Raw genomic sequence first — 11307 nt, forward strand, 5'->3', positions numbered from 1 at the left:
ACGGAGAGAGTATTATAAACACGGCCGTAGTCTTAAACCCGAACCCATAATCTTGGTTGACAGTTGACCATCCGATCCGTGTATGAGTAAGTTAGTGAAAGTGTCCTGCTAATCGTAACAAATTTTTCTGCTCCATCACCGCCTCTTTCTAGTTCCCGCCAATTTCCTCCTCCCTCTTATATACCACCCCCTGGCCTCTCTATCTCTGTCTCTGCCTCTCTCATTTTCTCAGATTTTTTTCTCTCTTTGTTTACTCTCTCAAGTTTCTATCTCTACAATTCCGTTTCGTCGTCGATCAGCAGAAGCATCGTTCTACGATAATCAGCCATATTTCGAAGTAGCCTATCTAATTTGTAAGTCAAATATCTGATATCGTATCGCAATTTAGGTTTTATCAGTTCAAATTCGTGATACACTTTGTATTAATTGCTGATTTTGTTTAGTTTTCGTAATTTAGTTATGATACTCTTGAATGCGAATTAGTTTCAATTGAACTCTGTTTTATCATCTTAGATTTCTCGATCCGTGTATTGTTTCCTGCGTTGAAATCGTGATTATATTTAACTGTGAACTGAATTAGTCGCAATGTAGTTTCGATCAAATTCGAGTGAATCTGTTGTGCGATGTAGGATATCCTCCCTGTTTTCCTGCGATTTTTTAGTTTTAACATCCGATTAAAGCTCACTGTTGCATAAGTTTTCTATTTACGAATGATTTTCAATAGAATCTGGAACTGACTATATGCTTTTTCCATAGTTATTTATAGTCTAACGAAAGCTATTTTATCAGCATTTTATACTGAAGTATCCTTACGATCCGCGAATTGAACCTCGATTTTCGTAGATGATTCGCTTTAAATTTGTATAATGTCGTTGATTCTTCATGTATCTCTATCTCATAAATCTCACTGAAAATCTTTTATATTTTTTCTGCTTAAAAGCAATGAATTTATGCTGCTAATCGGTTAATCTGCTGAGATTTATTGTATATTTGCGGAAACCCTAATTATCATGATATTTCTTCTGTGTTGTAGCAAAATTTTGATAGTTTATTACAAATTTCTTTCACAGTTGATTGTTCACTTTAAAATTGTATTATTTCGTAATTCTGAAATATTCATACTCTATATCTCTGCTTCACCGGACTGCATTTGGAATTTTTGTTTGAAATCAATGAACTGATATCGCTAATCGACTAATCAGCTGAAAATTGCTCTGAATTAGCGGAGAATCTTAACTTTGATGCTATTTCCTTTGTTTCGCAGCAAAATCCTGAAAATGCAACAAGAAATTTCTTCCTCAGTTATGTCAAACTTGCCGAGAATGTCACAATTAACCGGAGGTGTCTCCGAGATTTTGACCTCAAAGCCGTATTCCTCCGTCTTCTTTGACTCAGATCACTACGGTGTCTCTCTAACACCTGTCACGGCCAACTCTAGTGATCAAAGCGCCACTGCCACGGCTGCAGCTGTAGCGGCTGCATTCTCCCGTCTATTGTCACAGCACAATGACCTGTTGAACCGCTATGCCTTCTACATGTCTAAGTTACAGGAGGCCTTCAAGGAAGCCGAGATTCTCCGCCAAGAGAACACCAACCTCAGATTCGCAAACCGTGAGCTCAGCCAGCAGATCAGTGTCCTACTTGAAGCTGCTACTTTTCAGGAAGCTGCAACGTTCTCAGAACCTCTTGCCTCAGCTAGCTGCTTTTCGAGTGGAGAGAAGAAGACAACGGAGGAAAATGAGGGAGGCGTTTGGGAGGAGAGGGTTGAGAATACTTCAGAGGGTCCAACAAGTGTGATTGAGAAGGAGAACAAGAAGCAGCAGAAGGTTGAGGAAGGGAGAGTCAGTCCGCCTAAGAGTATTTCTGTCAGGTCTAACGATTATCTGAAGATGAGCCCTGGTGGTGCGTCTTGTGCAACTGGAAGCAGTTCTGAACCTAAGCTCAAGCTTAAGCATGGTGGTTCCCCTAAGACTCGCGCTCTTAGCCCTGTCTCTGGTGCGGTACGTGTGTTATTATATATAACTACTTTGATTAAAGAACAAGTTACTAATTTGCTGTGATATATTTGCTTTATTGTTTGTTGTGTGATGTTAGGTCGTGTTAATTATGCACTAGTCATAATATGTAGTACTTACTTGGTGGTTGTTTGCATTTTGGTTGTTCATTGTGGTTTTGTCAATGTATAGTCGACAGACGACAGTGAGATCATATTGCCAAGATGAAAGTTTATGTCGAAACAATCAAAGTTGATATGTATGGCTGGATCCAATTGATCAATCGGTATATAATTAACGTTCCGGTAATCATGTAAATTTGATGTCATTCGAAGTTATCTTCTGGTGCATCATTCCCTGATTAGATGATTCATGATTGTATTTCTAAAATCATTGTAACTCAGATGAGATTTTATTGGTCCACCTAATAGCGGCTTTTATCTATGCCTATTTTAGTAATTTCTGTGATTTCAGCTGGCATGTCATAGTTATGAAAAAGTCTGAATTGATAAAAACATAGCACACAAACGAAAAATTCATGTTTTTCCGAATCTTCATGAAATATCAGCATAAGCATGCTCGCCAAATATGGATGTAAAGGAATTAATTTTTATGAGGAGCTATACTCCCCCGTCTTCTAATCCGTATGTTTTATCCGTATTAATCAAAATGTGAAGGGGTGACTAGTCTGAGATGTACCCTGCTGGGCATTTTAGGCATGCCTATGGAAATAGGGATGTAAAGTAGTCTTGTCCTTGGTTTAGCTTTAGCATTATGGTTAATTCAAATACAAGTGTAGTTATTAACTCGGTTTAATTAAGATGAAAACTGAGTAAGGAGGTCAACCATGGAATTCTGGATTATATATATACTGTATTTACATTCTGCTGTACCTAATTTTTCTTCTTGCTACTTACTGTAAATTTAATGCATTACAGCAAAAGGTATATGTGCGTGGAGGGAGCAAAAAGGATGGTCCAATAGTGCTCGACGTTTTCAATCAAGGGATGTTCAAAACTGAGCTTTGCAACAAATGGCAGGACACAGGAGACTGCCCGTATGGAGATCATTGCCAATTTGCTCATGGGATAAAGGAGCTTCGCCCTGTCATCCGCCATCCTCGTTACAAGACTGAAGTCTGCCGCATGATCCTTTCTGGAGATTCGTGCCCTTATGGACATCGTTGCCATTTTCGTCATGCCCTTACTCTAGAGGAGCAGCTCATATATGGGCTGGGGTAGCTGATCAACTTAATGATGGGAGACTGAGTTAAGTGAAAGGAGTGTTTATACTTGTCGATAAAACATGTGATAATAATAATATCTTTTTACTGTAAAAACCAATTAAACCTACATAATTAGGGGTCATATCAGTATATAAAGTGGATATATAAACAGAAAACAGGGAGTGATTAGTTTTGAACCAGGTAAATGCAGCTGCTGGTTTTTGAGGTAAAATACTTGGAATAGCCATACAGTTTGAGCTAAGTTTTGTAATAAGTTGTACGCGATAGTTCATGCTTGATTCTGCCAGACATATGGTGATTTGGTGAACTGTTTTTGGAAATGTATGCACAGTTTGGAACTCGAATTAATGTATTTATTTGGCGTACTCGGTTTAGCTGTCTTGTTTCTATGACTAATATACATAAGAACATCAGGCATTCGCATACAGGTAATTCATACTAAGGTTGTGACACAATACATGGCCGATTTGTCAAAGGCTGAATCTCGCACAGGCCGCGATGGTCAATTCTGACATCAAGGCCCAAACTGAGATTTAACACAGCAATGTGTAATGTATCATTTTAATCCAAAAGGTATATATCAATAGACAACAGCTTGTTATACGAAAGTAGTAGTAACAATGAAAATAACAAGATTAGAAATAACTGATTCGTAGTGACGTGGTAAGAAAGCCATTGCCTTGAAAACTATTTCGGCACGATCGTGGTGACGATCAGCAATTGCCGGTAGTTCCCCAAGGATTTACACTACAACACTTAGACTCGCCCGCTCGAGTCTAAGAGCATTGGAACGATAGCACGAACTTTAACCTATAAATATTATATGAACAGAAGGCCGGGGAGAAATTGAGAGAGGAGTGTGAGTGTTGTGTGTTTCTGGAGTGAAGAGAGTTAGAGCAACAGACGGAGCCAAAACTGCTCCACAAAAACAACACTCAAGACTTGACTAGTGGAGCATAATCAACTCCTTAATCGCTGCCACTAAAAGTCTTATTTGACTAACTGGTACGAATCTCAAACACAACCTGTTACACTGAATGTAGACAACTCACTTCACACACAAGCCCAAAAAGGTAAAAGTGGGTCAAGGCCCGCACCGCAGGTGCTCTACCCAAACCTAAGGCTTGTAAACACTCTCAACAAAAGCCCCTTTGGTCCACTCAGTTAACCAATGAAGTACAAAGGTTAATATAACCCAAATGGGGAAGGGGAAATCCACCGATGTGGGACTCAAAAGGAATATGGCAAAAACCAACATCGCTTTTATAAGCCATCATTTCCAACAATCCCCAGCAGATGGCGAAGAAAAGCAAAAGAAGAAATTCCTGGGTAAAGGAAGGATTGGATACTTAGGTATCAATATCTTTCGAAATGAATTGAGTGAAATGAGGAAACAACTTACTTACAGCGAGAGAATATCTTGCGATTTGAATTCCTAATTGAGTTTCGGTCGATACCTCCCACAACACATATCATACCTTCAAATTGTGACCGTTCCATGATTCCATCGTGTAACGCGCTCTTTGAAGCGATGCGTTTACCTTGGTACTCATATATAGGTGTGTTCGGAAGACTTCTCAAAGTCTTGTGAACCTACGTAGGTAGCTCAAGTAGAGGTAGCAAACGGGTCAATCGGATCAGTTTTGGTTCAGGTTCTTTCGGATTGGGTTATTTCAGTTTATCTTTTTTCGATTTCAGTTCGGTTCAACTCGGGTTGGATTCACTTTCCAGTTTTAATTGGTTGTAGATATTTCGAGTCGGTTCAGGCTCGAGCCGGGTCAATATCGGAACAAATAAGGTTCGAGTCGGGTCAATATCACAGCAGTTGAGATTCGAGTTAGGTCATAATCGGATCGGATGTCAAGGGATTAGGTCTTTATTCAAAACATTGGATATAATACAAATAATGTTTTTTTAAAAAAAGTAATATATAATGTTTTTTTTGTATAACTACGATATAATATTAATTCATTGACGTCAAATGGGTGACACTCATATAGAAAAAGACACCTTAGATGTGACGCCTAGTACATTTGGGTCATTTCGGGTTTCAATGTTGGGTTCCAGTCATCAATATACGAGTTGAAATCGGTTTAGGTATATATCGGTCCGGATTAAAACAATTCAGGTTGAAACAGTTCAGGTTCATTAGATCTTGGGTCTGTTTCGGATATTATAAATTCGATTCGATTTTGAATCAATTCAGGTCGATTCAGGTTTTGGGGTGAAGTTCAGTTATACCTTTCGGATGTATGATCAAGTGTCGGTTCAGGTATTTTCGATCGTTTTTTCGGGTTCGGTATACTTTTGTCAGGTCTAGGCTCAAGTGCTTCTCAATAGCATGAGCCATTAAGAACATATATAAGTCCAACCTGGTGTATAATTCATCAAGTGCATCTCAAAGCACCACCGGTAACGCTATAGACCTAGTCAAGTGTCACTCTTTAACTTGACTTAAGGACTTAAGCCCCATTCCCCGTATCAACACTAGTCTCCTTGTCAACCCCTTAGTAAGAGGATCCGCAATATTGCTTTCGGACTTCACATAGTCCAAAGCGATCACTCCAATTTCAAGGAGTTGTTTAACTGCAGCGTGCATGATTCAAATGTGTCATTTTTCGCATTATAAACATTAATCTTAGCAACACCAATAGGTTCTTGTGAGTCACAATGTAAGGAGACCGGTGTCTGTCGTCCTCCCCACACTTGTACATATGCTAGTAGGTTTTTCAACCAATCAGCTTCTTGTCCTGCCAACTCAAGAGCTATATGAACTCCGATTCCATGGTGGAGCGTGCAATACAAGCCTGTTTAGTAGACTTCCACGATATAACACCTCCACTCATGGTGAAGACAAAATCACTAATAGAACAAATCTCATCGTTACCTGAAACCCAATTCACATCACAATATCTGTATCCACAGGGGTTTTCAAAACATTTTGATTCACCACCGAATTTAAGGAAATTCGGACACCGTTTTAGAGAAAATGGATTCGTATGAAAGTATGTGATGTGAAGTTTATTAATAAAACACTGACCCCCCCCCCGGATGTCAGTGGGGTGGGTTTTGGCGAGTCTCCCCCACAATCGCCCCACGTGGGGCAGGTGCGGTTAAAAATTTGACGGGTGCTGCAGTGGGGCAGAGATGGAAATCAAAAGTGTTATCCGCCGCGGGTCGTGCTGCGGGTATCACGTGATACCCGCCCATACCCACCCCGCCTTGCATTTCCCCGCCCCACTTATACCCGCCTTACTCATCTCCGACCCAATTATACCTAGCTAAATTTATATAATAACTATACTATAAACAATAAAATAAAAATTAATAACTTAAAAAAGATAAAGCCTAAACTAATGATTCATCAAACACTCTCTACTTCCTCAATCTCCAATTCTCCATAATCCAATCTATTCAGTTTTTTTTTCTTTTTTTTCCAAGTTCCTTATTAACAATATTTATTTCATCTTTTTTTTTTTTTTCAATGATTCTTTTCTTATCTATTTAGCTATATTATGTTTGTGAAACTCTATCAATCTCTCTAATCACTTGTTTGGTAGCTTATGTTTCCTCACCCTTTTGTACTCAAGTCACTACTCATAATCACTAATATTTTTGTTTTTTTGTTTGATTTATCCAATTTTGTGTTTGTTTTTTGTTGGATTTGTAATAGGACCACGCACAATTCATGGTTTGAAAATTTCTGTACTAGTTAATTCAATATAAAATTATTCCAGATCACTCTACGGAAATTTGTATAAGTTGTACCATACTAGTATGTTACACATTCGAGAATTATATTTAAAAAAAATTAGGAGGGCAAAAGTAATTTGGCGGATCAAGGAGTACCCACGAGCCGTGGGCCGGGTTTGAAAAGTTCCACCCGGAGGGGTCGTGGAGCGGGTGTGGGTACACATATTGTTCGCGGATGCGGGTGCGGAATTATGGAGTTGGATATGGAACTGTCCAACGTTGGGTTCAGGCAGGTATGGTAAAAAAGCATACCAATGCAATACACCCAAGCCTAACTGATTCAAACAAACTAGAAAGGCTCACTTTTTCTCTTGCATCAACATTTGTTGACATGACTCAAAACAAAATCAAGTTCAAAGAAATGTCATAACAAGTTCAGATGGACGAGAAATAGTTCTACATAACTAGAACAACGGAGCGATACTACATTATCCAGGAGGAGGATGTGTCTGTAACACCCCCATATACCAAGGTGCCTTACCAAGGACCACCCTAACATGAGAAACTGTTACCATCTCGGTTGCCCGAGGCTAGTATATTAAAAGTAACCATTCCAAAACATTTATTAAAGTATAAAATTAAATGTTTACATTGTCTCAAAACAAAACCAAAAGAAGTGTATATGAATCTCAATAAAACTGAAACCAAAACAGCTAAACGCGTAATAGCAGAAGCTAGACTCGAAGTGATGACATCCCATCTCGTCCTCGTAGCTAAAGACGGCCATCACCTGTCATAATCTGCTCGCCATCCCCGAATGGATCACCACAGATTTACAAAACAACAACGGGGTCAGTTCACTGCATAATTAAGATAAGCAAAATATAACAATTTCGATGACAACTATTCCCCATTCTCAATCATGTCACATAACTGACTACACACTTAAGTGTGTAGTCTTGTCAGATTATTGCCGCAATAGATTATCCACACAGCCAGTGGGGGACCGCAGCCTTACCCACCTAACCCCCGCTCATCGCAACGAGCAATAACTCATGTTCCTTAATGTGCGCATCCTCTCTTATGGCGGGTTCCACAAGGGGCTAATCAAGGGCATGAAGCCACTCCCGCAAGTGACTCCACTCAGCCGAGGACGCACCTCACAATCATAGCCAATCCACCACAACTCCATTACTCCAGAATACAATCAACCACAATACTTATCATATTAATTAAATCACAACATCACATCTTAAATCAATTATGGAATCAACTGAGTAGGGAAACCCTATCTTAGCACAGATCCGATTATGAGTCAACAAAGGAAGCTAGAATTGCTCTTCTACAAATTCTCCACCTAACAACAATCACAATAATCCAATCACAACATGCAAAACATATCTTTTCCCAATTTCCAATACTAGGGTAAAACTCTAAAAGACAAAACTGACAAAAGTATAAGACTAGTGACCTACCGACGCAATCGACGCAATAGAGAAAAGAACAAGGACTTACGAACAATCTACGATCTTGGGAGAGATTAGAGATTATTAGAGTACGTGGAAATGTTTTAGGTTTTGGTAAAAATGAAAAGTGAAACTGTTAATCATAATTTATAACTCTAATCATCTTTAATCAAACCGCGGAAATAATTCCCGTCAGACCGGATATTCGGTCGAGTATTGAGAATACTCGGCCGAGCATTCCTTACTCGGTCGAGTATTACCATAGTCGACCGAGTATTCCTGGACAGTAGCTTGACCAGAAACACACGATGCATTACTCGGCCGAGTAAGCCCTATTCGGCCGAGTAACAGGACTTAGAAAAACGTGGTATTACAGTCTTCCCTCCTTAAAAAGAACTTCGTCCCCGAAGTTCATACCATACTCAAAACAAAACAAACCAACACAACACTAACTGCTCAACAACAACAACAACAACAACAACAACAACAACAACAACAACAACAACAACAACAACAACAACTCCAAATATACATGACAAAACACTCAACTCAAACTCAAAAGATGACAAAACATAGCTATGTTAACCCCAACTAACCCAAAAACAAGCATGCGACCATCTTCTACCCCCTTAAAAGACAACGGTTACGTCCCCGTAACCAAACATACCTGATCGAAAAGGTGAGAAAAACGTTCTCTCATCGACTTCTCTGGTTTCCAAGTGGCCTCCTACATATTATGATTAGTCCAAAGTACCTTTAGTAAGACGGTCTCACCGTTCCTTGTCTTGCGCACTTTCCGGTTTAAGATCTTCCTGGGAACCTCCGCATAAGTTAGAGACTCATCTAGCTCTATGTTCTCAACCTCAAGCACGTGTGATGGATCACTCACATACTTCCGGGGTTGCGAAACATGAAACACGTTGTGGACTTGGTCCAGCGATGGTGGTAAAGCCAGCCGATAAGCTACTTCACCTATGCGTTCTAGGATCTCATACGGGCCGATAAACCTCTGGCTCAACTTCCTTTTCTTGCCGAACCTCATCACCCCTCGCATAGGTTACACTTTCAAAAGGACCTTGTCACCTACTGCGAACTCAATGTCCCTGCGGTGCAAATCTGCATAACTCTTTTGGCGATCTTGAGCTGCCTTCATCTTTTGACGAATCGTGCGAACTTGCTCAATCATATCGTGCACCATTTGTGGTCCTAAAACCACTGTCTCTGCACTATCGTCCCAACGAACCAGACTCCTGCACTTCCGGCCATACAAAGCCTCAAATGGTGCCATCCCAATGCTGGTGTGATAGCTGTTGTTGTATGAAAACTCAATCAAGTCCAGCCTATCTTCCCAACTTCCACCAAAATCCATGGCACAAGCCCTCAACATATCCTTCAAAGTCTTGATAGTCCTCTCAGTCTGACCATCTGTGGCAGGATGAAAAGTTGTACTCATCTTCAAGGTCGTTCCCATCAAATCCTGCAACTCTTGCCAAAACCGTGATATAAACCTCGCATCTCGATCTGACACTATGTCCTGTGTCACACCATGTAACCAAACCACATGCTTCCTATAATCCAAAGCTAACTATATCTTGGTCCAAGTATCCTTCATCGGAATGAAGTGAGCTGACTTTGTTAAACGGTCGACGATCACCCAAATCATATTGTTACATTGCTGAGTCCTTGGTAACCCCACGATAAAGTCCATAGAGATCGACTCCCACTTCCACTCTGGCACCTCAAGTGACTGAATCTGACCTTATGGTCTACGTTGCTCACCCTTTACTCTTGGCAAGTTAGACACTTAGCCACGAACTCGGCCACATCCTTCTTCATATTAGGCAACCAAAACTTTTTCTTTAAGTCCTTATAAAGCTTGTCACCTACTGGGTGAACTGAATAAGGAGTGCAATGAGCCTCCGTTATGATCAACCTTTTCAAATTCGCATCACTAGGAACACACCATCTCCTATCAAAACGAACATTCCTATCTGTGTGGATAGAAAACCTCGAAATGGTGCCACTCTCTACCATTGACTTCCACTCTTGAATCTTGGGATAAAACTCTTATTTCCTCTTTATGTCATCATACAAGTCCGGTTCGATCATCAAGTCCCCGATGGCATCCCTTTTTCGAATCATATGAATCCCCATCTTGGACATCTCATCCTTTAGCTTCAGCAAAGACATAACTGTACATAACGAATGTACACTTTTCCTACTCAAAGCATCTGCCACGACATTGGCCTTACCCTCGTGATAGATGATCTCCATGTCATAGTTCCCCATCAACTCCATCCACCGTCTCTATCGCATGTTCAGCTCTTTCTGTGTGTAGATGTACTTTAGACTCTTATGATCTGAAAACACCTTAAAGGTTGCCCCATAAAGATAGTGCCTCCAAACCTTTAGAGCAAAAACAACTACACCCAACTCTAAATCATGAGTAGGATAGTTCTCCTCATACGGCTTCAGCTGCCTCGACACATAAGCTATAAATTTCCCATTCTGCATCAAAACACAACCCAAACCATTCTTTGAAGAATCAGTGTATACTTCAAAGTTCTCATTTCCCTTAGGTAGAGCTAGAATAAGAGTTATGGTCAAACGCTCCTTTAAGGTTTGGAACGCCGTCTCACAACTCTCATCCCAGTGAAATCTGGTCTCTTTCCGCATCAACGTTGTCATAGGTCTCACGACCTTAGAAAAGTCTTTCACAAACCTCCTGTAGTAGCCAGCTAAACCCAAGAAACTCCGAATCTCAGCAACATTTTTCGGTGATTCCCACTTAGTCACTGCCTCAATCTTGCTAGGATCCACCGACACACCCTCCTTAGATATCACATGACCCAGAAAAGCCACTTTTTCTAACCAAAACTCGCACTTAGATAGCTTGACATATAACTGA

At 40.3% G+C, this 11307-nt stretch overlaps 1 protein-coding gene across 1 annotated transcript; it reads left to right on the top strand.

Moving 5' to 3' along the window:
- Window positions 1–240: 240 nt before the first annotated feature.
- LOC141621430 (zinc finger CCCH domain-containing protein 15-like) lies at window positions 241–3596 on the top strand. The gene is made up of 3 exons (XM_074437950.1): window positions 241–353; window positions 1265–2000; window positions 2933–3596. Exons 2-3 carry the CDS (start codon window positions 1278–1280, stop codon window positions 3233–3235), a joined length of 1026 nt encoding a protein of 341 aa, XP_074294051.1. The 5' UTR covers window positions 241–353; window positions 1265–1277; the 3' UTR covers window positions 3236–3596.
- The last annotated feature ends 7711 nt before the right edge of the window (window positions 3597–11307 follow it).

This window comes from Silene latifolia, chromosome X, assembly GCF_048544455.1.
Source record: "Silene latifolia isolate original U9 population chromosome X, ASM4854445v1, whole genome shotgun sequence".
Taxonomy (NCBI): Eukaryota; Viridiplantae; Streptophyta; class Magnoliopsida; order Caryophyllales; family Caryophyllaceae; genus Silene; species Silene latifolia.

Coding starts and splice junctions, on each gene's coding strand:
- LOC141621430 (XM_074437950.1), top strand. CDS start 1,278: ATGCAACAAGAAATTTCTTCCTCAGTTATGTCAAACTTGCCGAGAATG. Junction 2,001..2,932: donor TTAGCCCTGTCTCTGGTGCG/GTACGTGTGTTA, acceptor AATGCATTACAG/CAAAAGGTATATGTGCGTGG.